The 26,230-nt window shown below is 45.4% G+C and overlaps 2 protein-coding genes across 2 annotated transcripts in view; one reads left to right on the top strand and one right to left on the bottom strand.

The window, feature by feature from the left end:
- LOC135806049 (midasin-like) overlaps positions 1–16,281 on the bottom strand; it is a 108,651-nt gene extending 92,370 nt beyond the window's left edge. The window contains exons 1-17 of the mRNA XM_065320196.1: positions 16,088–16,281; positions 12,144–12,361; positions 9,831–9,920; positions 9,249–9,341; positions 8,468–8,566; positions 7,949–8,129; positions 7,519–7,722; positions 6,984–7,055; positions 6,640–6,699; positions 5,611–5,714; positions 5,380–5,482; positions 5,021–5,172; positions 4,427–4,514; positions 4,166–4,261; positions 659–774; positions 332–483; positions 26–86 (exon numbers count right to left, since the gene is read on the bottom strand). Of these exons, the coding sequence (XP_065176268.1) occupies positions 26–86; positions 332–483; positions 659–774; positions 4,166–4,261; positions 4,427–4,514; positions 5,021–5,172; positions 5,380–5,482; positions 5,611–5,714; positions 6,640–6,699; positions 6,984–7,055; positions 7,519–7,722; positions 7,949–8,129; positions 8,468–8,566; positions 9,249–9,341; positions 9,831–9,920; positions 12,144–12,361; positions 16,088–16,162 (1,964 nt within the window). The 5' untranslated portion in view covers positions 16,163–16,281. The remainder of the gene's footprint in view (positions 1–25; positions 87–331; positions 484–658; positions 775–4,165; positions 4,262–4,426; positions 4,515–5,020; positions 5,173–5,379; positions 5,483–5,610; positions 5,715–6,639; positions 6,700–6,983; positions 7,056–7,518; positions 7,723–7,948; positions 8,130–8,467; positions 8,567–9,248; positions 9,342–9,830; positions 9,921–12,143; positions 12,362–16,087) is intronic.
- A 300-nt stretch (positions 16,282–16,581) lies between these two features.
- LOC135806050 (retinaldehyde-binding protein 1-like) lies at positions 16,582–24,763 on the top strand. The gene is made up of 2 exons (XM_065320197.1): positions 16,582–17,493; positions 24,009–24,763. The coding sequence occupies exons 1-2, from the start codon at positions 16,795–16,797 to the stop codon at positions 24,180–24,182; spliced, it is 873 nt and encodes a 290-aa protein (XP_065176269.1). The 5' UTR covers positions 16,582–16,794; the 3' UTR covers positions 24,183–24,763.
- Positions 24,764–26,230: the final 1,467 nt, after the last annotated feature.

The raw sequence follows: 26,230 nt of genomic DNA on the forward strand, positions 1-26,230 counted from the left end.
CAGATAACAATGCACACCAGCTTACCCTCCCAGAAGATCTGAGCTGTCTGTTTGCTGACTGAGGTTGATGACGACCAGCTCATGACCTGTACGAAAAACAATAACAATCAGGCACAGGTCAAGAGAAGAATTAAAAATCCGTTTTCGTGCAAAACTTTCGAAAATTACGGACGACCACTAACGTCAGTAACGATCTTGTTCTATGTACACATGTTGGCACAATCATATGAGAAAGATGTATACAAGTGATACAACTATAACTTACAGTGTGTAAGCATAGCACAACACTTTTACACAACAAAAGATGGAACAACTGCAGGCCGGAACTCACCAGAAAGCTCAGCCAAGTGCTGCACAGTGGACGTTTTTCCTGTGCCCGTTTCTCCCACCAGCAGAACAGGCTCGTTGTGTGTGACGCAGCCAGCGAGTTGTTCCAACAAAACAACAGTAGGGCGGGTGTACGCATGGTATCGCACGATGCCACTGCACAATAGCACATGTACAGGAGAACCCGGTGTTAAAGGCAGGCCAGCATTCCCTATCAGATATCAGTGACTTATCATTCAGCTCGTCAAACCATTGCAGATACATTCTTTCTAGTGCTCGTTGTAAAAGACAACATGCACACTGAGGACTGATGTTCGCATATACCACTCACCTGGTCAATGTGACTGGCTTCTGGATTTCATTCACGATCATCGTTGAGCGACCGACGTGAACGCATGTGGCTGCGGCCTGCACAGCCGGCGTGTGCGTCTTGCAATAGTACTGCACCTGAAGACAACAACACAGAGGAGCAAAAACAGATACGCATCACCACCTGCACATTAGCTGAACACCAAACTCCACTCGAAACAGAAGAGAATTTGGTGACAACCTTGGCCATCACGTAGATATCAGTTACTCCACAACTGAACAATGTACACTCGGCTGACTCATTCCACTTGCACATCACCACTGTAGCAAAGACAATTCCACGGAGATTTTGATATTGCCTGGCTCTCAATACAGCTGTTTCGCTCCAACAGAGCTTATCAATGGAGGTAGTAGATTATGAATGATTGAGGTGAATGATGTTATATAGGGCAAAACTGGTGCAATTATGCACTTTCTAAATGGAAGTGTGACAGGTCCTTGGAAATGTGGAAAGTGTCTCAACGCGAACAAAACAGTTCTGTCCGCAGATTAACCCTTTATTACCGGCCTGCAGACTTTCGATCATATATGATCGAAAGTCTGCAGGCCAGTAATATCTTCGTAACTCGATCATTTCTTGTGCGAATTCAACAATCGAAAGGTCTATTTGGTAGCGGAAACTCCAAGCTATCCAATGCAACAATCGCCGAAGAGTTACGATGTCGGACACCAGAGATATCGCGCGCCGTATTCTCACCTCGGCAAATTCAAATTTTTGATCGATCACTTCGCCATTTTTTTGGGAAAAACCCTTTTCGTGCGCTCTTTGAGCGACTAAGCACATGATAATGACGTAGTCAGCTGAAGTTTGAATCGTCTCAAAAACATTTGAGCGTTCTGCGATGACGGAGAGTGGAATGGCGTTGATGGGACAAATTTGCTTGCATATCAGGCTTGGAGACGACTTTGCTATGTTACCGCGCCTGATCTGTGGCGACTGGATAATGGAGCTTAGTACCCTGGTGTTGCTCTCGCCAAGAGCTTTCCAACGAGCCCTAGATTGTGAAAATCAAGTGAAGGAGACCAAAGTTATGACCTGGTGTAGTTGGAAATTGTGCTGAAATTCGTAATCCTGGTGCATGCTGTGAAAGTAATCCGGTAATAAAGGGTTAAGTATATATGAGCCGCGCCAAGCTAAAAAGTGGCTTCGTGTTTTGCCAACAAATCGAGAAAATCACCAAAACGTCACAGTTGGCAAAATTCTACTCGAGCGCGATCGCGAAAATATTCACTTCAGTCCAGTTTGCAAGCGGATGAAGAGAGAAGCCTTTTCTGTTTGAGCAACACTTCTTCAGTGTTCCCTCTCTCATCGTTGTGGGGATTCCTCAGCCCTGCCAGAGATCGTAATGGAGCTTCTAGAGACTGTGGAGGTGAGCAGGATGACATTCTCTATCCGTGTGAGCCAAAACCTACTTGACGAGGAAGAGTCGCTCATTCATAGTGGCTGTGTTTCTTATCGTGGCCACGACTAGAGTGGCGAGTGTAGCTATGGGGAGACGTCTACAAGCCTTCCGACTATCATTCTGACAGGCGGCCTGGTGAGTTGGCTCTTGCTGCGATGTTTCACTTTGTTTCGGCTACCTTCAATTTAGTGTTCATGACGTGGCGTACTGGATTCCAAAATTTCCTCGTTTCAAGGAAATAGTGCCACACGACGAAGCGATGCATTGACTCTACCTGCTAGCATATTGCTCCGTGGCGCCTTCTACCAGTATCCTTGGCAGGGAAGGAGAATGACATGGACTAGGACGGACAAAGAATCAGTGCCGCTTGTTAGCGATGTGCAGTCTCCTGGACCTATGCAGGTGCGAGGGCAGTACACCAATGGAGCTAGATCTCTGGCACAGCACTACGAGCTAAATGAAGGGATTAATTCATCCTGGCATAGGTGATTGGAGAGAGTATGACGGACTATCTTGGTAAGATACGACGTTCCCCAACGCAGCGAAACATCTAGTCACAACAACATCATGTTGAATGATATGAAAATTCGTATTGCGTAATAAAATGACATGAGTCATGATGAAAATTTAATGTAGATCTGTTATTTCTTCTTTCTTGGATCTTCTAATTAGAACACAAGTGCCCATTCTTCTTTTATTGTTTGCACACCTGCTAAGCTTTGTCTCTACTTTGTGTCCCATGTTTTCTTGGAGTTTGGGAAGGTCTTGGAATCCTTAGTGTCATTGATACCAGCCATTCTGTGACATGTGCACAATGTATGGCTCATATACATTTCAGATGGGCACCAAAATTTCCATGATGGAAGTTGGATATATAGACATCACTTTGGCATGAAAAAAGAAATTTCCCAAAATTATGCCTAAGCCACCTTTTAGCTTGGCTCGGCTCATATATTTTTTAACATACTGCTGGACCGTGAGTTTTTCGATAAGGCCAACGTTAAGGCCAACGTTTCCGGCCCCGAAGGCGTTCGCAATATCCGTCTTATCCAAGTTTTTACTGTTATACAGGTCACCCGTGGGAAAGAAGCAAAACCTGTGGGACCTCAGCAGTTTCAATTACAATAGTGACGGCCCGGTATGCTAACACCTAATCCACACCTACAAGACTCTTCTTTTCTTTTTCATTTCGTTCTCCCACCCTCACACACACATGCTCACAGTTAATTCTGCCGTCGTGAGTCCCATTCGGGACGGATACGAGAATAATAATAATACTTGGTCCGCGTCAGCAATATTGTCGCTTATCTTTCGACAATTTGAACTTAGACTCTGGACATCCAACGCGTGCACTTGAAGTGATAAAACTTGGTACGATGGAAGGTAAGGTATAGAATGACAACTAGCTATGAGGAATTTATTGTCCAAGGAAGGGTTCATACTTTTTTCGGTCCTCCTCGTCGCTGCTCTCGGCGCTGGTGACAAATATTTTTGCTCGGGATCGACTCTCTTGCTTTTGCAAGCTCATCTCTCTTCCTTTCCGCTGCCTGGCTATTATCTAAAGAGAAGTCGATCGTGATGGTTGCCTTCTCTATATGACTTCGCGTGGGCAGCATGACAGCCTGTGTGGTTCTAATCAGACGCCGTTCTTTGCAAGATTTTATTTTGAACGACGACGACGACGACGCCTACAGTACTTGCAAATCTCCTTGTCGCGCTGGATACTCCGGGCGTTGAGCTGGAGGTAAGGGAGCTGCGATCTCAGCTTGACGAGCGATCCCTGAGGTGAGCGATCTCGGCCACTCAGCAAAATGGAGCTGATTCCGAGTAGCCGATTTCTTTCTTGTGGCTTGCGCTGCTCTTGCCTGCACAGCGTAACAAGATCATCTATTTCGATGCAATCTAGCTAGACCTTTCAGGTACTAGTAAACTAACTTACTAACCAAAATTGGGATGAAATGGGCTGCCAAGTGAGCATTGGCGACATATAAACAAAGCTGAAAGATAAGCGACAATATCACTGACGCGGACCAAGTAATAATAATAATAATAATAATAATCCACACCTCTGGTTTTGTGATTCCGAGAAGAGTGGCAATGCGACCAGCGACTTCAGGATACACTTCTGGCGATGACACAGATGCACAGAAGCAATCCAAAGCCTACACAGCAGAACCAACACAGATACCAAAAAAAGAATCCAAAGTTCGTGAGTGAGTGCATGGGAAATAACAAGCAGAGTGCGGTATATGCCTAACACCCCGGGCTCACCATACAAAGGAAGTGGGCTCTCTGGCAAAGCTCCGGATGAATGGACTTTGACTCACCTCCTGAAACACTTCTTTACCAGCGGTTGCAATTGAAGGCACCTGATCAGCAAGTACATTCAGTCGAGAACACCACTTCATGAAATCTCTGAAATAACACAACACACGAAAAGACAACATCGTATCGACCACACACTCAGTGTCCATACAGTACAGCATACTTGAAGTAGATCAAAGTAGAATTTTGCATCAGACAGCAAAAGTTAAGAAACGCAACGCACCCCACTGTGTCCGCCAGCAAGATGCATGCTGTGTGGATAGTCTGTGCTACATCACAGCAGTACCAAGACTACATACATGTAGCCCCAAAAGTGTGCAATGGCCTGCACTTCCTCTATCTCGTACCATGATGGCAGAGTTTGACATCATACGACACGGTTCAATAGGCGAGACTGGCAAAACATTGCAAACTGATCACAGAGATCTGTACTCAAAGCAGAACCATGTGGCTATCGCGCAGAGGGTGCAGACAGTGTGCATGGGTGGGTCATGTGATGGGAAATGTTGCAATCGCACACTTCATAGACTGCAGTTGCACACTCTCGGGGGTTACGTATTCTTGATAGTGGCAAAAGCCTGGGGCACTCAACTCACCGCAGCGAGAACTGACGTCGATTGGCTAAAGCTCCACCAGATGTCACCAGAGCTGATAGTGACGATGTAGTGTTCATTTCCAGAAGTGAGTGGAAAACCTCAACAAGACGGCTGCTGATTACTTGGAGTGCTTCAAATGAAGCATCAACAACCTGCCATGCAAAAAGGTTACAGAAACAAAGACCAGAGAAACATAAAGTGAGGAGGAAATTTAAACCGAAATCAACATGAAACAATCACTTCATTTACTTGTCACCATTGTGAAATCCTCAGAGAGTAACAATACTATGGGTAGATGAGAGGTGATGGAGCAAAGAACGCAAGACAAACTGTGAGCAACAGATTCAAAGATGGCATACCGTCTTCAACTCCTCGGCGGACAAAGCTGCCACTTTCACAAGCGTGCACAGTTTCTCTATCAGACCTGTCCCGACAGTGGTGCCTGAGCTGATGCCACGGCACCTGGGCATTGTCATACAAAACAAACAACACATATAATAGAAGCAATTGACGCATTCACATTATCTCTAACAACAATCTCACAAGAAAACAGGCTAGGGTCACCCCAAAGCAATGAACAACCAACGTACCTTCGAGTGATGAACATCTGGAAGCCTGTGGCACATGTCAGGCTCTGCGAATGGCCTGGCAATGTCAGGGTACGGCTCTCCAGCAGCGGGAGCAGTAGTGAAATCTGTACGACACACATTCAAAACATCAGAAGGTGCACAACTTGCCCACAGATTTCAAAGATCTGCGTAAAAGCGGGCAATATCACACCATACAATAGCAACACGAAAGTGTTGACATTGGAAGTACTCTGGAAACAAAGTCTATCTAAACAAAGGCATTACACAAGAGGAGAACCAATTTAAGTGTGCTCGACACTGTGAGGTGGAGCTTGCCCGTACAACAGCATGCTTTCACATCTGTGTGGTGTGACTGCATTGGTTAAGATAGTGCAGATGGCATGCGGACAGTGGAGCCCACAAGGCTGATACCACGCGACTTATTGATGCACCGATTGATGTGTCTGGAGTTGGAATCAAAATGGCTGTCCTGTATGGTCCTGTGGTCCGTACAGTAATACTAGATACGCGACAACTCTATAAGGAGAGTACGCACATAAGGGGATAGACCTGGATGTCACTTTTATGACTGATAGGCTGGGTATGCTGCACTCAAAGTATGAGTGTATCCGGTGTGTGACAACAACTATTTACTTTGTGTTGGTGTCTGAAAATCCATGTGCAACTAAGAAAAGACCGTGTGCACAATTTCATTGTGATGTCAGCCATACACATTTTCTGAACAAAATGGATGCTTCCAAGAGACGTTTGGTGCTTTGTAGCAATCTAAAAACAGTGCAACGCCCATTGCGTCCCACGGGTTTGTGCACACATTGTATACACGTCACCATTGTGCACCCGCCCTGCCACCCGGCCTATACCTGCTCCTGCAACATAATCAATATGCCAATGACTTCGGACTGCCTCCAGTTCAATGTGTGCAATACATTACAAGTCAACTGGAAGCAACCTGTTTTACAACTAGCAAGATTATGATTACAGCCTATCTGCACTCGTCATTATAATAGCGGCATGTACTGCATCGCATACCACACTCATGGGAGCGGTGTCGATGTCCTCCAGGATGATCCAGGTACCTTCCTTCACCGCCTAGAGGGAGATAAAAGGCAATTTCAGCATAATGAAGAGACAAACAATCAACACAACACACAGAATGTCAGTTGTGGTCAACTATTTACTTTCTTTCGTGACTTTTATACCTCCTTGCAATGCACTAAAATTGACTTCCAAAGGCTCAATATTCATCTTCATTGAGTGTACGCTTAGAGAAATGCATGGAAAACCGGATCAGTGAAATCCACTAATGCATGCAACGATGGAAACGAACCAACGGCAGTGTTCTCTTTCACCAAGCCTCTCTACGTGATACGTACCTGTGTGAGCACGCCTGGTCTCCATACAAACTGTCCGGGCATATCCGTACAGCAGTAGCTACCAATGAGCATCTAGCAAAGGAATGACAGAAGGAGAGAAAAACCAGCTACAGTTACAGTTGATGTCGGTCCATTGCAAAATAACTAATATTAGGCATCGTGTTTGATCATGTCAACCTGCACTTAATTCACAAGTCGAGTGTGCATGCAGCTACCATAAGCTGTACACCTGGTCCAGCACAGATTGCCGTGTCTCTTCTTCTGCTACTACAATTTGTAGTGCAAGTGTTCCTGTTCTTGTGATGCTACCAGAATTGTTCTTGTTTTTCCTCAATCTCTTCCGTCCACCTGTAGACCATAGCTCATGCAAGACCAACATGATTGTCTTCCTGTTCTCTTTGAATCTCAGAGTGCTGCAACGACTATCCCAAAGAGGAGACCAGACAAGTGGAATTGCAACCACTACCACAAATTTGCTCAGCATGAAACAGGGTCACACTGCAGAGCTCCAGCAAAACAGAATGTTGCTACTCACCTTGCTGTCAGTCTGGTCACTAAGCTGCACACTGACCAAAGCCTTGCCATTGCCAGTGACTGCTGCCAGGTAGTCAACAAGAGATGTCTTGCCAACACCCACGGCACCCTCCAGGAGAACAGGCTCACTTTTGTTGACGGCACGTGCAATCTCGGACAGTGCATTACTTGTGGATGCCACTTGGACTAGATGATGAGAATGTAGCTAAATACAACAAGAGCACCATAGAAAAGCATGCATAAAAACTCTCAAATTACCACATCAAGCTACTTTTATAACACAACTCAAACCACTGTACCAAATTCCAGGAAAGAACTGGGACGAGAATTCACAATACCACCAATCAAAAAATATACCCACTGCTCCTTTCAAAATAATCTACTCTATAATTCAAGGCTAACGTTAGAATACTTCACAGCCAAACCCTCACCATATCTAAAGAAGAGCTCCGGCGACATAACAGCACATCTCCAACACAGACCGTTAAAGGATGCAGATCGGTGCGAGATACTTGTACTATGCATGGCGCTGGGCCAGAGCTACGTGGTTTCACGCAGGCTTGTTTGCGGAGTTCTCTCTCCTCTCGTTCCTGCTCAAACAGAGCTTGAACTCTGCAGCAACAGGAAAGAAAACCAAAATCTCCTTATCATTGTGATAGCAATCACTCCTGAGCCCACAAAATGGCCACCTTGCCTACAAGATAGCCACCCCACCAGGAAGGACCATTCAAATGAAACGAAACTAAAGTCCATCTGCATAATGGCACAACCCAACTCTCATGGCAGGTCATGCAGTGCATGGCATTCCGGGACGGAAGACAAAAAATATGGCTGTTGTTACAGCCAATTCTCTGAACGGTGATCGAACGATAGATCTTGCACACACTTTGAAATATGGGCGGCGGTAGATAGAGAACTTAGTTGATGAGTCAACTGGCACAGTCTCCTACCTGAATTTCGCATGCTCGTTAGGCAGGAATTTGCTCCGCATAACATCAACTCTGGCATCTGACAAGCCAAAGACGATGGAGCACACCGACAGCGTATACCTGAACATGTACAAAACCAGCAGATGCAACAAGATCCGGTACAACGTCACTAAAACTGTGAACGCTACACTACTAATCTGCATGCACACATACAACATAACAACCTGGCAGCCGCATACAGTACTGTAAAAGCCATTATTCTAACGAGGCGCATATATAACGATTTCCCAAAATTGACTAGTTTACGTGTACCAAAGGTAACGATTCTCACTCATTCTCAACGCTCAATAGGACAGTATATGTATCGATTTCTGTATAACAATTTCTATTTTAACGACAGATTTCTCCTCGTTAACTCGTTAGAGTTAGCACTTCGTTATATATATATGGCTTTTACAGTAAACTGCAAAACATCAGGCTTTCTTTTACCGGGTATCAGAACCTTGCAATCAGAAGGGCGCATAACCATAACGGGCACATAGCCATAACACACCCACACTCGTGTGGGACCATCTGGACATCAGTTCATTCAAAGGCTTAGCCCACACTCTATCCAGCTGGTGCCAGTAAAACATTGCTGTGGAGTCTCACAGTTACTCCCACCACTCAAGATTCATTCCACTGCTACCGGAGCATCTTCCAACACTTGCTGTTCTATTCATTTGTTCACTTGTTCAGTATCCAGTCAGCAGAGAACAGGCGGAAGATTACAAAAAATGAGCACACTCCCTCATTCACTCACCAAGAAATCATCGGATCATGATGGGTCATTGACGGCAAAAGCTTATGCCAATTCCACTTTCTGGCAAAGGTACTTTCTGCACATCGAAGGAACCTAAAATTTCAAATACAAATGACAAGAAGACAAGGACAAGATACCAGGCATTGGCCCTGATTGGGAAACAGACAGTGACCAAGACTTCCTACATCAGTAGCAGTAGCACAAACATGCACAACACACACGTCAGCTAACACTACGGTAAGCATAGTGTGCACAGCCCTACATGCATAACAACAGCCATACATGTACAGCCACACCTGTACAGCCGTGCATGCACAACCATACATGCACAACCATACATGCATAACCATAATGCACGACAATACATGCACAGCCGTGCATGCATAACCATACATGCACAGTACTTGAAGCCGGCCACAACAGCTCGAAATAGAGCTCTATACACTGTAAAACAGCGTGAAACTCAAGAGTTACAACTGAACGGTTTTCTACTCTTCGTCATGTGTTACGTTACACAGCCATAGATATACAAAGTTTACACACCACAGCCTACAAAAGACTGCCGAGAATATCTCCGGTTACCTGAGACAGGTGACAAGCACTGACTGCAGGTTGACATTTTCAAGGCAGTTGAATGGTGCCGGCGCATCTTCAAAGTACCTGAGCACAAAACTGAAATGGAGGCAGAAGAACAGGCTAAACGAATTAATACTGCCCTCTTTCACAGTCCGTCAGAAAAAGACAGAAACATCATGCCTCACGTCAAAGCAGAAGCAATGCATGGTGAGATGCTCCACCTACTCTGATTACACCCGTTTGGGGTAGTCGTGTATGATTGTGTGAAAGATGAAGTGGCTACAGTGGAGTCTACACACCCTGAGGAAAGTACTCCAATTGCATTCGAATATTACAGTAAAACCTGTAACTAAAGACTACCGTGACTAGCGACCAGCCTGGTACTACCGACCACTTTGCCAGAGACGGACAGTCTCACATTCAAAATGCACTGTGACTAGCGACTACCTGCCGAACACGACCAGCGACCGCCTTTTCTTGTCCCAAGGTCGATTTTTGACCCGTAACTAGCGACCGCGATGTAGGAAATCAAAGGTTGTTCGAAGCTCCTTCTTCGAAATTTTGATGATTTTCCATGGTCCTGAATGGACTCTTTCAATACTACAGCTGAACAAATGAATGCAGGCTCATTTTTACTGTGGGTTACACTGGACCTGTCATAGTTTGGAGTGCTGTCATGAGCAAACATGATAGGAAGCGTCTTGGAGAGGGCATCGAACCTGCTCTCTGATCGATGCTACTGCTCAAAGGAGAAATGGCACTGCGCAAGTGGTGGGGAATTGTATTAGCTTCATTTTGATCCATATAATTATGGTCGCGTGGTGCAAACCTCCAACTAAAGACCACCTGCCACTAAAGAGCACTTTTCCTGGCCCCAAGGGGTGGTCGTTAGCTACAGGCTTTACTGTATATGAAGGTAAACAATATCGTACTTGCTTCTCGACAAACTAAAAACATTGCCTTCATTGCCTTCTTGTTCTTCAAAAGTACATGTACAGTAAAACCTGTGACTACCGACCACCCATTGGTGCCAGCAAAAGCGGTCTTTAGTAGCAGGTGGTCTTTAGTTAGAGGTTTGCACTGCGTGACCATATACGAATCCCATTATATGATATGTATGTCAAAATGCAGCTAATACAATTCCCCAGGACTTACGCAATACCATTCTTACTTCAGGTCAAACAACACTTGGAGAGAAAGACGGAGAGGTGGAGAGAGACAGAGAGAGACAGAGAGAGAAGATTAATGTTTTGCAGACACCAAATTCACCTGCTACTTCTGAAGCTAGGAGTCAAACTTTCTCTGTGGAAGTTTCGTTTTGCGCTGGGCTTCGAATTTGTTCATGCGATCAATCGCACCGACTGCCCTATGTAAGTTGTTGTGACTTCTCGATTGCTTGAACGCGATCCTTCAGCGACAGAACCTTGCGGTGCTGCTTTGTTTCTGGATTCCTTGATGCCATGGTCGATTCGTCTGTAGCTGTATGACTGAGGTGAAAGAGCCGCTCAGTATTCGTTTCTACTCCGAGTAGTAACATCGATCAGAGAACGCTTCCGATGCGCTCTCCAAGACGTTTCCTATCATGTTTATTCTTGACAGCGCTTGAAATATTGACAGGTGTAGTGCAGTCCACGCCGACTCCACAGTCAAAATGACCTGTGTTCATTTGTTCAGCTGTAAGTAGTATCGATAGATTCCTTTTAGGACAACGGAAAATCAGCCAAACTTCAAGAAGGAGCTTCGAGCAACATTTGATTTCCTACATCGCGGTCGCTTGTTACGGGTCAAAAATCGTCTTTGGGACAAGAAAAGGGGGTCGCTGGTTGCGTTCAGCAGGTAGTCGCTAGTCACAGTGCATTTTGAATGTGAGACCGTCCGTGCCTGGCGAAGTGGTCGGTAGTACCAGGCTGGTCGCTAGTCACGGTGGTCTTTAGCTACAGGTTTTACTGTACATTCAAAAATATGCTCCGGCTAGAGTTTGAATGCATGACAACTTTTATCTAATCTACTAAAAATGAAAAGCACGACACAGTGCTGCCAAATAAGTTTCACCCCAAATGAGACAAAATCGGACACCTCTTCCAGACGCCCAATGAACCATGTGGTAAGGCAACACATAACGTATTCAACCTTACCACAATGCTGTTGCACATACACACAGTAAAATCTTTGGGCTCTCTGTCGAAATCAGAAAGGTTACTTTTCGAATCAATTTTTGGACAGAAAGTGAACTTTCGGACACTGTCTGATAAATCGGATATTATCTAGCACTGGTGATATCAACAGACTGACAGGTTGAAATATATATCAAAGTCGTACCCTAAAAGGTTGGGAGAGGCAACCAGAACCTTGGACAAAGCGCAGCAGATCCCAAGATGTTGCTGCGGGCTGATGTGTGTCCTTGACTTGCAATAGGACAGCAGTCGTCCACAAAGATCAGGAAGAATGGGACGACAGCACACACATATCGCCTCCACAGCTGTATCAGTTACAAGCAGCTCCACCAACTTGGCCTGGCATTCTGCAGTGCTAAGACTCTGTAGTGAGAACACAGATATGTTTGTGAATACAGAATGCTCTAAGCGTCCAGGGATTTAGGAGACAAACATTTAATTACACATAGCAACAAGGTGGCCAATTTCATCACTCAGTCAACTAAGGACACTTTCAGACAGCGTATACGGAGCAGCGCAATGACTGCTTCAGCGATATCACATTAGCGCAGTCGGTCGCGCCGTCATACACTGGAGGCTTTCTACGTCCCCGCAGTCAAAAATCAACGTTATGCGCATAAAAGCAGCACGCCAAGGCACCGGAACTCTTTACCTGAAGTGACAAAGTGATGTGACTACTGAACCAGAGCTGTATCTGTTATACTCAAACTGGCACCATTTCTCTCTCCCTCATACTTCTTCAATATGTACAATTAGAGATAGGTCCTTGATACTAGCCACAAGCGCTAAATCTCACTAAATGCCTTTCTATTTTAGTAGATATTGTATAGTTTGACTCGTTGGGCTTCATTCCTATGTATCCGCTGATGAGAAGGGGCCGAAAAGCTTTTGGAAAATGTTCTGAGTTGACTGAGAGTGATGAAAGTTGGATGGCAACCTGTACAAGTTACACTCGAAAATAGACCGGCCCAGCGGAACCGATCTGGTTGGTCTGGCCATGACCATGGCCGGACCAACTTTTTGTTTTGGCCACCAACATGTGCTTACTGCTGAGGAGGTCATGTGTGTACCCTCCATTTCATACACAAACTGTATGTAAGGCTTGGGTATGGCTGGACCAATCAAAAACTGCTTCCACCAGTCCTCATAGAGCTAGGCTAGAGGAGTGGTTTGAACTAGTAGAGTAGCTGTAGTGCTCACATATACATGTATGGAATGTCACTCATATGTATTCACGCGGCACCGTTTGTACTGCTATCCATTTACAGATGCCGCTTCCCACACCTGTACTGACAGTCGGTACGCACCGACACTGACGCATGCACGCGCAACATTACATTCTGTTGGCATTATGATACAGAGCTTTCCGGAGCTCCAAGCTAGTTGTTGTTTGGCATAAAGCAAGAGAGCAACATTACAGTAGCCAGGTCTGCAATCGTGGCTTGAAGACTGACTTACACTGCTGCTTGGAGTTTAGAACTGAACCCAGACTCCAGATATCAATGAACTTTTCATCGGCTTGTTCTTTTCAGGGGTTTTTTCACAACATTCACAAATACACTCATATCTCGGTTATCCGGACCCGAAATCACGGGCACTTCGGTCTACCGGGCACCTTTTGGGTCAGTTTTAGTGGAAATACTACTACAGTCCATTCATAAAAAAATGGGCCCTGGCTTTGGCGAGCTCCCGTATTTGGCGATTTTTCGTGATTTCATCGTACACAGTGCAGTGCTGCGAACTTTGAAATTTGAAAGAGGGTCCAAAAAGGTACCTGAACTGGGGTTCGAACCGCACAACGCACTGTTGCAGGCGGGGTCAAACGGCCTGGATTTTGATGGTTTTTCCCGATTCAGTGCTTTTGGGGGAAACCTGGCCGAAATCCTATTCTTGCTATGGCTTACTTTTTGGACAAAAAAACTTCAGAAACATAATTGGAAGAGGATTCCCTAGGGGATGGCAGAAAAAAATTCTAAAAAAACTCAAAGTTTGACCCGCTTATGGCCAAAAGCTAGAAGTCCATCTTTTTCTGAATGGACTGTAGTCTTTTGTACTTTTTGTGGAAATAGTGACGGCATATGCCATTTTATGGCCTTTCCCAATCGAAATATATGAGCCGTCAGATGCATAAAGGGACCATTTGACAATTTTTGGGCAAATTGAGTTATGATATGTACAAGAATCTAGAAGGGTTGTAGATTCACATGCAAAAAACCGTTTCAAAAAATATCGCTTCGTTGGAAAATTATGCAAACCAAAAAGCGATCGGCGAGAAAGATTTGTTTGCATTTGCGTGATGGGAACACTGCCGCGGAATTTGGCCGTTCTCAGCCCCAACTCAGCCGATTTGGACAGTTGAACGACCAGAATTATCGTCATGACACCAGCTTCCAGACTACGGCGGTCCCAATGCCGGCTCAGTTCCTGGGGAGACACAATTCAACGTAAATCGCAAACGCATCGTTTTGACAGTTCAAAATGTTGAAAACGAACCACTTGACTTTGAACACGTTTTTCTCCGTTTCAAGTGGACCTGCAAATGGTCCCTTTAGGCATCTGACGGCTCATATGTGATTCGGATTTACGGGCAGTGCCCGTTCCCTGACCCGTTCCCTGACCGCCCGGATAAACGAGGTATGAGTGTAGTGTGAAAACGAATAGGACACTGCTGCTGGTACATGCATCGATGTCACCGCAGCCATTGTTGATATTATTCAGTGCCCTAGATCATACGAGGTGCCGGTACATCAGTCAGTACTTTCAAATTGCAGGCCAGATTTATCAACATGATTTTCGGAACTATTACATGCACAGCACTGTTCAGTGTTATTTCCACGTGCATGCCTATTTAGGGTGCGTTCTTATATTCTCTAGCTTCTAGAAGAAGAAGAAAAGAGAAGTCGAAGAAACTGGGATCGGAGATATTTTGCATATGTCAAGCAAAATGAAGCGCCAATGGGGCCGCGATCTTGAGTGATGAATGTAGTATGCACGTGTGCGTATGCGAAAAGGGAAATGCGTACACTCATGATGAACACGTTGCTTTTAGTCGTAGTTCGCATGCGCTGATCCCAAACCGCGGGAATCTCCAAGTTTCAACCACCTCTGAAGCTTGGAGAGCTTGGAGAGCTTTGGAGAGCCACCTAAAAGTCGGAGAGGATATAAGAACAGCTCTCGAACTTTTCGGAGAGTCTCCAACTTTTCCGAGAGGACTTAAGAACGCACCCTTAGTCACTGCCTTGCATGCAGTCTTTATCATTATCAACATGATTTTTGGAATTATTACATGCACAGCACTGTTCAGTGTTATTTCCACGTGCATGACTATTTAGTCACTGCCTTGCATGCAGTCTTTACCCTCGTCACACGGAGTGTATCTTTTTTGGAAACTATTCTTTTATCACACAGCTCAACATCATTCTAATCATTATCCCCTTACTTGAATCTATCCGGCACAAGCGAACCTGTGGGTGGACCTAATGGATCCACCGACTTGAACGCGGTAGTGCTGAATAATAATAATTAGGGCTGAGTCGGGTAGCATTTTCTTCGGGTATCGGGTCAGGGTAGTTTCCACGGGTAGCACGGGTACCCGATCGGGTAATGTTTCCATGGTAACACCACAATGCATCCCTTCCCACTGGGTAGATATGCGGAGTATTGCATGCACTGTACATGATGTCATCTGCGATTTCGGGTTTTCGGGTACTATTCTGTACCCGTCTACCCGAGGTCCTCGCGGGTAGCACAGGTACCCGACTACCCGTGCACACCGCTAATAATAATAAATAATATTTTTTTCAAGTACACCCAATCAATATTGTAAATGCACGGTAACAGACATGTACGTTTGCATGATTGGCAGTAGCAGTCACTCACGGTCATAACAAGCCCTGATTACATTTGAATCTGTTGAGTTCTTTGTCCATTGTTGTTCTCACATTTTGCTGATTGTAAGAAAAACTGTGTGTCGAATAAATTCACGTATTAGCAAGGCAAGTTTCAAACAAGGTTCCACTCTTTGACCTTGACTTCATACTAAACATAACCTGAATGAATTACTTAAAAATCTCAATAATTATGTCTCACCTGCCAATCCGCCAAGGATATCAACGAAGACAAGTCTAGGGTGAAGCAAGGATCACCTTCATCCTCTTCCTCCATCGCCTACAGTCACCAAGACTGCTGTGCTCCGACTGAACAGCGATGGCGAGTAAGGTAGATGAAAACAATAAATTAGCAACATGTGTTTGCAACAACAGTCCACATGCAGTAGAGTTTGTCGCTTTGAACCAGATTGTGTTGTGGCGTTCGATCCATGTGCTTTATCACATGATCCGTCGTTTCGATTTTTCAGACTCGCACTTGTAGCATTTTGACGCCATTTTATCCATGGCGACAAGCTACCATATCAACCTGTAGCTAGCTGTGTACATAATGAACTCTTGTTTTCATCCATGTCGCATTTCAAAATTTCAACGTGGAAAACGTCGACAAAGCGCGTTCAGTAGATTCTACAGAGCAAGCTAGGGTTACCAGGCCAGGGTATTTGATTGACTGTACCGATTATTTTGTATCTTTGTCTTTTGTACTTGTAGTTGTAGTATTAAACTGTTGCAGTTTTGAATCTGTTGTGGTTGTGGAGGTTATTTTCTCCTGTGTCCAATATCTTGATAACACATCAAGTGAGCGCGGTTTGTTACAAACTTGTGCTAGATCGCGGACGCGAACGGCTTTGAGAAGTGGACTTGGTCACAAGCTACAGGAGGCGAATCTGGAGGATTTCTCAGTCAAACATGGATCAAATTCCTGATTGTTGGATCAGTCGCAATCTCTCTGAGAAGACCAGACAAAAAGCAGAAGCGGAGCTGAACGAGTCAGACGAACGGAAAGCTCAGGCTATCACTGAATTGCGCCAGAAAATTGGAGAGTACTCCACTGAGAATCCGACATTAAAGTTACCCCAGTCTGATGATGATGCCTTTCTGGTTCGATTTCTCAGGGCGAGGAAGTATGATGTAGACAGAGCCTTAAAATTGATTGTTAGTTATGCAACGTTTAGAGCTACGCATACGGAGCTGTTTGAGGGTGTCACTCTAGAAAAGATACGTCCAATCCTGGAGCACAAGCTGCCATTTGTCCTGCGTGAGCGAGATGAGGAGGGCCGAAGAGTTCTGTTATTCCAACCAGCCAGAATGGATCCCAACCTTTTCAATCCTATGGACGTGCAAACTGCGTTCGTGTACGTGCTTGATGGGCTCATCCAGGATGAAGAGACCCAGGTCAATGGCTTCATCATGGTCGAAGACTATACTGACATGACGATGATGAAGATGATGATGTTTGATCAGAAGCTGATTAAGCAAATGGCTGACCTCGTCCAGGAAGCCTTTCCAGCTCGTTTCAAGGGATTTCACATGGTCAATCAGCCATGGTTTTTCAGCATTGCTTGGAAAATCGCCAAGCCATTCCTGAAAGAGAAGATGAGAAGCAGGGTAAGATGAAATACTTAGTATCTGCTAGGGTTGAGTTGGGTAACATTTTTTGGGGGGTATTGGGTTTGGGTAGTTTTCCACGGGTAGCACCAAGAATACATGAAAACCACCAGAGTGTGCAGCTAGGGGCTCTTTCTACCATGGGTGTCTGTCACGGCGGAATTCCGTGATTACATCATATTTGGCGCAGATCTGAGGCGGGAAATGGCGTAGTGCGTACAACTGAGCTGCAGTTGTGCAGCAAGAGACCTACTTGAATCCTGCGTGTACGCACTACGTCACTAAAATGATGTAATCACGGAATTCCGCCGTGACAGCAACCCATCCCAGCTGCACACTCTGGTTTCATATACTGTATAGAAATATTCGTCTGGAATTTAATTTCGTCTTTTTCGTCCAAGGAGCTTTTGGACTAAATTTAGGGTTCACGGCTTGCCACTAAAAGCACCCGTCACGTGCGCCTCCATTTTGGATTATGGACACGCGCTACAGGCCGCGACAGGGCCTATCGAAGTAAAAAAATATCGACTCGAAGTCTAGCCGGAGAGCGTACTTTTTGAATTTTTCCTTGGCTTCAGTGGCTTCACTTCACTCGGGCTTTGCATTTTTCTGACTGACCTGGACTTGATGATGGCGGCGGTGGCGGTCTTGGCGAAAGATCCAGCTCCATCTGAGACACTCTGTCGTCTTTTCTTATCTGCTGAGGTTCTGGCAAAGCGCAGCTGCATCGAACCTGACTAGATGTAGCTGCACGCATCCTTTGTTTGCCCTGCAAATCTCGATCTGTTGCTCTTCTTGCTGTTTGGCCGCTGATGCCATGGAAGAAAATATTCTTCCTGTAAAGAGGCCGAAACTGAGCTAGGGCACGTCAAGATATCTAGGGTATACAAAGAAAAAGAAATGTCATGGTCGTTTCAGCAGCTCACGACAGCCAACACGCTCCATCGTCGGGATTGGAAGTATCCAGCACGGCTGTTCCGAGCGCTGCTGCTCTTGTTATTCTTCTTCTTCAGAAATTCTCCACGCCTTGTCGGCCAAAGTACGCGCGCGCGTGCACGGAAAATAGATGCGCTGAGCCGTTTCTTGTTCGATTTTGACAAATAATGGCTTGTTGTTTTGCTCTCGACCTTGGCTATCCTTCTACCGTTCAGTATTTTACGGAAACGCAACGGCTCCCCCTGTTTTTTTAGCCGAACTTTGGCCAAAGTTACTGGAAAACCCGGAACTCGTTTGAAAAAATACGAACGGTGGAAGTCTTGGAACGTCTTTCGTGCGTGTGGATTCAAAAATTCAGGCAGTTTGAGCCAACCGTAATGAATCCCGTAGAGTTGAAAGTGAGTGATATTGATGGGAAAATGCGATTTGAGCACTGACCGATTGTGTGGGACAGTATATGCACGCGCCTGTCACGTGCATGATGTAGCTGGCGACGCTAGCATGCCAATCCGTGAACCCTAAAATTAAATGTAGGACGAATATCGATTTGTCCAGCTTTTCTATACACTCTTATGATCCATGGACGAAATTTTCAACCGGACGAACTCCTTTTCTTTGGAGTTGGACGAAATTTTTGACCGACGAAATTTTCTGCCTCTACAGTACTCTTGGTAGCACGAGTACCCGATCGGGTAATGTTTCCATGGTAACACCACTATGCACCCCTTCCCTTACACACTGGCTAGACATGCGGAGTATTACATGAATTTGTACACGTGCACTGTACATGATGTTATCTGCGACTTCGGGTTTTTCGGGTGCAATTCTGTACCCGTCTACCTGAGGCCCTCACGGGTACCCGACTACCCGTGCACACCACTAGTATCTGCATGCAAAATAATTACTGCGCTCTGCCCATCCCCGGCCCAGGCATTGGGCACTCTAGCGGGTTAAGGCGCACTGCCTCTGTGTATTATGATCAGTCACCACCGCTACATGGAAAATTGACACAAAAAAATGGCTGCGCATTGAGTAGTTTTAGCAATCACCTTGTCTGCACAGTAGTGCTGAAACGAATGTCAAAACCTAGTAGCCGAATATTCTTTGGCTTAAAGGGGAAGTCCGGTGAAAAATTTAAATTTCAGGGTCGGTAGAGTTTCGGCCGCTGAGTCGAATGGTGTTGGTCCCACGTGTCTCCGACAAAGCGTTCTCGAGATATTTCCGTTTGAAAAACTGAGTTTCGTGGGCTGCGCCATGACGTCATGCGGCCTCGCCACACCCTCCGCAACGTCATAGCGTGCAGCTAGGTCAAAAGGAGTGCGTGAAAGCAATAGTGTCAGTGCTATTTCAAATGATTTGGCGACCCATAGTAGGTGTTGCAAGCGACTCCGAAGACGTAACTCCTTGTGAGAGTGAGGATGCAGCCATGGCTGACCTTCATGAGTTCGGTCTGGGGCTGAGAACCTCGGTATTCAGCTGAAGAAATGGCCGCGCGGGCCGGTCAAGAGTGAGCGCTACTGAGTTTCCGACTGATGAAGAAGCAGCAGCTATTGCAGACGAGGCGGATATAGTTATCAGATCGCTGGAGAGCAGAGTCGCCAAAATGGAGAAGAGTGATGCGAGTGCTCTAAGACTAAATGTTGTTCCATATCGATTCGCTTAGACTCCAGTAACCTGCCACATGGTGATGTTTTGGTGCGAACTTGGCATATTTCGGACACTCAATTGGAGAACAGTGCAGGTTCTTTGAACCACGGGCACGACTCTTCGCTCGCAACGCTACGGGATCTGAAAGTTCTAGGTCCGGGAGCTGTTCGCTGTTTTGTCACTTGTCACGGTTGTGCACTCATCGCTGTAGCATAAAAACTAATAATCAGGCGGGAGCGGAAAACTAAAATTTTCTTTCTCAAAGCACAACCACCGGTGCACCGGCACCGGCAAGGAGAAACGCTCGTTCTCTGACTACATGACTGAACAATACGACTGATACGAGTGTAGACTGTAGTACATGACAAGTCCGTGTGTTGATTAGGCCTGGGCGGATAATGCTAGCATTATAAGTAGCATTATAGCGTGCGATTTGCAACGGGCATTATGCTAGCATTATAACACTACATTTCCGCAAAAGTGGCATTATAGTTATACTCAAAATGGCCCGTACTTCTGCGAAAACCAGGCTTATAGTTATACTTACATGTATAGGATGAAAATCATTTTTTTGAGAAAAATGATGTTTTGTAAAAAGGTTGTGTCGCGTGGACACTCGAGTGCAGTGAAGTGGAACCAGTACAAAGAGAATCTCGCTTGTTTGAAGAAGTAGCAGTCATGGCAGGAAGGGTTTCAGCAGTCAGGGAAGTCAAAGGGCTTCCGGTAGAATATTCCCGGATCCCTGCTACTCCTCTACTCTATAAATAAAAAATTGTAGTCACAATGAAGAGTTTTTGAGCTGATGGACCGGATTCCATCTCCTACACTCAGGGATGGCGGAATTTCTGCGCTAGCTGCTGCGTGCGGAAAATGCTGAAGAAATCGTCTCCAGTTAGAGTCGTGATGGCGATAGCGAGGAGAACCTGGACGACATCGATCCAGCCAATCGAAGTACGGAGATACTAGCTGTTTCTGGGCCTCACACAAAGGGAACATGCGCGGCAGAGCTCATACGTTTGCAGCAAGTTCACCAGGAAAAGGCTTTAAGGCACAGTGTGAAAACTGTTTTGAATTGAAGTCCTTGGCGATGAAGTGCTACTGAATGCCAGGCAAATGAGCGAGCAGATCGAGAGGCCTCCACTCGAGACTTTCCTCGCTGGACAGCTAGCTGCAAGGGATTGTATGGAGCAATAGCAGCATAACATTAGCATTATGATCATGATTTTCTAGCATTTTCCATGCCGCCTACGCAGAACTACGAAACGTGCACGATACTGCCCAAACCAAGCCATTTTTCCATACTTACTACTGGTGAATTGCTGGCATTACAGAGGAACAGCAGCATTACAAGTAGCATTATGATACAGTTTTTCTGGCATTGCCATTGGCATTATCCCGCAAAATAACTAGCATTATCCGCCCAGGCCTAGTGTTGATTAGTTTTCTGAGTCTTGTGTCAGTTGTGACTCGAGTCTTGTTGTACCCACCCCAGCACGGCAGTGCGGGAGTAGTTCCGTGTGTGATGAGTTTGTTGACTACACAGCTAGCATGCACGCAGCGCATTGCTAGAGCCGTAGAGGCCAGTGCATGTCGACGGAAAAAGTCCAACTCGGAAACGGCTAAAATACGGTATAACCTCGAGGTTTACCGAGCTGAAAATCACAGGGTACGTAGTGTTTGTAACACTGAATCGGATGGCCTTGATCCGAAGAAGCTGCGACAAACGGTTCCCCAATCGAACGCGCTCCGAATATGGCCGTTTTGTACACGTCTAGATGGTGTGGCTACCTGGCTGCACGCTGTGACGTCATCACCTGGATCTGGGTGAGGCGCGCTCAAATCCGCACATGTTCGATTGGGCGTATCTGACGAACCATAGGCCGCAGCCTCCTCGGACAAAGACCATTCGACTCAGCGCCCCGAACTCTACGGACTGTGAAATTTAAATTTTTCACCGGACTTCCCCTTTAACGAACGAACGTACAAATATTCTTTTGGTAACACAGATGACATCACATGCCCTCCTCTCAGTCATTTGATGGATATTGCCATTACTATTAGGTGTAACAAACGGTAGTGCCACATAAAATGCACCACCACATAAGGCTACTTCGAAGTTCATACATGTTATGTGCATTATTGGCAGTCCAGTATGCACATACCGTATTTCCTTGAACGCCCGCCGCCCCTTGATTACCAGCCGCCCTTGAATAAGCGCCGCCAGTTTCTTTGGACTGAGGGTTATTTGTACACAAGTGCAGAGCAGTTCACAATTTATACGCAATTTCACAGCTACGAGATGACCTTCAGCTACGATTTCTTACTCCTTCACATGCAGCTAGTGCTGCTCTCGGTTCGGACAAAGGACTCAAAGGCGATCTAAAGAACAAATCGAACACGCCATGATGATGACCTCTCACAACGTAACGAAGAGCAAGACGAGATATTTTATCGACCACCAAAAACGAAAATAGTACGCGAACAAAGTAAACGGATGAAACCTAAGACGCACTGAAGATTGTCAAATCTACAAAACCAAGAACTCAGATCGGAGATCTTGTCTAGGAGAAAGTGGACACTGACGCTGTGAAAGGAACGAACGCAGAAACTGAAATCAAACGGGAGAGAACAAAACTTGCGGCGTCCTTTTATATTATTGTATCCAAAATTTTCAGCGTTGACGTCTTCTTGACCGTACTCTACTTCATCCTCATCGCCATGAGGGACTACTGCTGCTGATGAACATGCAACTAATTTGCTAGTCGAGCCTCGAGCTCCTTCGCCATGATATTCTTTCCAGTGCAACAGGAAAAGAAAAGAAGATGCACTAGCCTACAGTGTAGCTGAACAACAAAGGTTCAACAGTGCACATCGTACGTGAACTCTACGCATACAGCACGTGCATTGCGACGTACAAATATTTTTCAGGGCCGCACCCATTTTGCTCGTTTTGAATACAGGCCACGGCGGCTGTTCAAGGAAATACGGTACACATGCAAACATGCAGTACAAAGTCAAAGGCAGGCTATGCACTGTCTGTACTGTGTTTGGGGTGCATGTATGTACATGCACTGCGTTTGAAGTGACGTTAGAATACTCAAATGCGACTTAAAGAATATTCCAATGTGACCAACTGAACGAATGTTCGAATATTCGAATATTCGTTTCACCACTACTGCACAGCCTCTTTTTCTTGGCCAGCCGATGTGTGTTTACAGCAAAGGCTACAGCGCATCAGTAGGGAGGTTCGCTGACTCGTTTATTTCATGCGAAACGAGTCAATGGACCGTGGGTTTGGTCTGGGTTAGAGTCTCGTGAAGACCTCGTAGATTGGATTCGTTTACACGAGTCTGGGCTGTTTGATTCGTAAGGAGCTCCGAGATCACACACTGCTCCAATATGGATACACCATGTCAAAACGAGACGTATGATCTGCAGTACCCGTGTATTTGTACCCGTAGTGCTGTTGCTGTTTCTGTTGCCGTCGTGTCGCCACCATAGCAACCAATGCGCTCCTTTGCTCACGGGTCACCGAACTTTTTTTACACACTGGACAATTCGAACCCCAAACGAAATCGATTTTGTTTCGTGTACGAGTTCGCAACGAGTCACCGAATCTCCCCAATTTACGTGGACATCGTGATGCGTCCATTCGTGATGCGTCAATTTTAGAAGCCGCAGCCCAGACCGGAATTTCGCATTTCCAAAGCCTATCTTTTTTCTGAATGGGCAGCACATACTTTTACAGGAAATTGCAATGTACTTCGATGTAGAGCGGCTCTCCCTTACCTGTGCATTTGTGTGGTGGACTATGCCACTACATTTCAAACCTTGGTCGTTTGATGATTTATAGCTTTTAAGACTCAATAGTTTTCCAGCTCAATGTCGATTCAGCTAAGACTACCCACTGTGCGCTTTACCTTTGCTTTCAGATTCATATGCACGGTACAGACATGAATAGTCTGCATGAAGCACTGGGCAAGGAAGGTCTCCCTGCCGAGGTGGGAGGTGAACGACCTGCTTACGACCCGGCAGAGCTTATTGAGTTTCTGCGTTTGGCGAATGTTCAAAGGCCGCCAGCAAAACCTGAGTCCTCCAGCGTATAGCTTGTCATATGTCGTCGGAACATGTCCAATTTTTAGGTCAGTCAGCAATATTGACTACATCCCATTAGTCTCCACAGTCAAAGACCTGCAAACCTTGCAAACATGTTTTTCTGGTTGATCGTACTTTCAGAAGAGTACGTCAACAATATGTTGTCTTTGTGCATTTGTGGATTCCCTCTACCGGATTGATGTATATATATATTGTGTCAACCATCTTGAAAATATGACTACGAACGTTCCAATGGTGTAACTAACTGAAGCTGATTTTTAAATGAATTTGACGAAACTAGAGTAGTGTTATTTTCTATACCCAAAGTGGTATATTACTATATTGTGCTGTGAAGAGTTAGGGTTAACAGTGCCTGTCAATTTACATGACAGTTTTCCGTATTCCGCAATTAAGTACGGTGATTCAGACAGTGCTTTCTTTCTTTCGGCAGCCTTTGAACAAACTTGGTTATGACAGCCGCATTTTTAACCGGCTCGTTTTGCAGGTGACTAGAAATTAATAATGTTTACACATTCCTCTATGAAGTTTAGCTCAGTATGGAAAATATCTGTAATCTTCTTTTTATACTTCATTTGAGCTGCATCCATAGTCTGCTTGGTGGAGAACTTTCGCGACCCATGATCTTGGCATTGCGGGATGACTCGAATAAAGCTTTGACCGCCTTCGCCCTCGTCCATGTGCTCAGTCAGTTCGTGTATTGCCAATAATTGGTAACAAGCTCCTGGTTCATTCGGAGTTTTATCAAGAGCACATAGCCCCCAAGAGTGTGCAACTCCCACGCACAGTGCTGTCCCGGCAGAATTGACAACATTTTTTTGATGCAAAGTGCATTGCATTGCAAAAATGGCGTCGCCTTGAAATTCAGGCAGGACAGCACCCATAATGATGGCGATATTACTCTTGCATGAATATCACGCAGGAGTCCATAGTCACAACCCTGGTGATACGCCGAGACCCAACAAATTCATCTTGTCAGTGAGACCAGAAAAGATTTCGGTATTGTTGCTACGCTTCAACAAAGTGCTGGGGCAACAACACTCAACACTACATGTACTACAGTGGAGATTGGATATAACGACACTCCTTCGGGAGAAAACAAAATGTCGCTATATTCGATCTGTCACTAAACCCGATTTTCACATTTAGCGTGCAATATGTACAGTCAACTTTGCGTATAACGACACTCGGCTGGGCATCAGAAAAGTGTCCATATTCGCGAAGTGTCCTTATACCCGAAGTCTCATTATAATTATGTAAAAAGTAAAAAGGACCGAGGAACTACAAGTTATACTGTAATGTCCACTAATACCACCAGTTACTAAACAATCAGCTCATGCAGTATCGTCATCGACATGCATGAACATCCGCCAACGGCCTTCACAGCTGATACTTTCAGCTCGTGTTTATCTTGGTTGCGCTCACCTTCCCCTCCTTATGTTATTTCTATAACTTTGAACCTTCAAGTTGGAAGGCTGTTGGAGTGCGCATCCAAGATGTGCTAGAGCTGTTAGCCAGTTAGTTGTAGAATGTCAGTACCGTCGGTCAGTGTCGTGCAATGTTATCGCATGAGCTGATTGTTTAGTAACTGGTGGTGTTAGTGGACATTATAGTGTAACTAACTTGTAGTTCCTTGGTCCTTTTTTACTTTTTATAAATAATCCTTGGCTCTCCATCCGAGTTCATTCTCATTATATGTATTATAGTTAGATGGGATTTTGCTCTGGGCATTGGAATTCTGTCGTTATTCGCGAATTGTCGTTATACCCGCAGTCGTTATTAGCAAATTTGACTACCGTATATCAAAATGACAGAAGTGTATTGCAGATATGCATGTGCATAATATAATGCATATGGATTCCAGAGGTGTATGTGCATGTGTCTTGCATGCGTAGTTCAAGCCAAAAGTCATGCATAGCAACTACACCGCTTCACTGCGGCTACAATGTGCAATGACCAGCACACGTGGAGTGACCCAGAGAGGTCTGGGCATGTGACACAGACATGTCCCATCAAGAGTACATAACCCCCCGGGGGTTAC

Source organism: Sycon ciliatum, chromosome 1 (genome assembly GCF_964019385.1).
Source record: "Sycon ciliatum chromosome 1, ocSycCili1.1, whole genome shotgun sequence".
NCBI classification, from domain to species: domain Eukaryota; kingdom Metazoa; phylum Porifera; class Calcarea; order Leucosolenida; family Sycettidae; genus Sycon; species Sycon ciliatum.

Bases quoted from the DNA above. Each gene is read 5' to 3' on its own strand.
- LOC135806050 (XM_065320197.1), top strand. From the start codon at position 16,795: ATGGATCAAATTCCTGATTGTTGGATCAGTCGCAATCTCTCTGAGAAG. The intron at 17,494-24,008 runs GTAAGATGAAAT...CTTTGCTTTCAG, and splicing joins AAGAGAAGATGAGAAGCAGG to ATTCATATGCACGGTACAGA.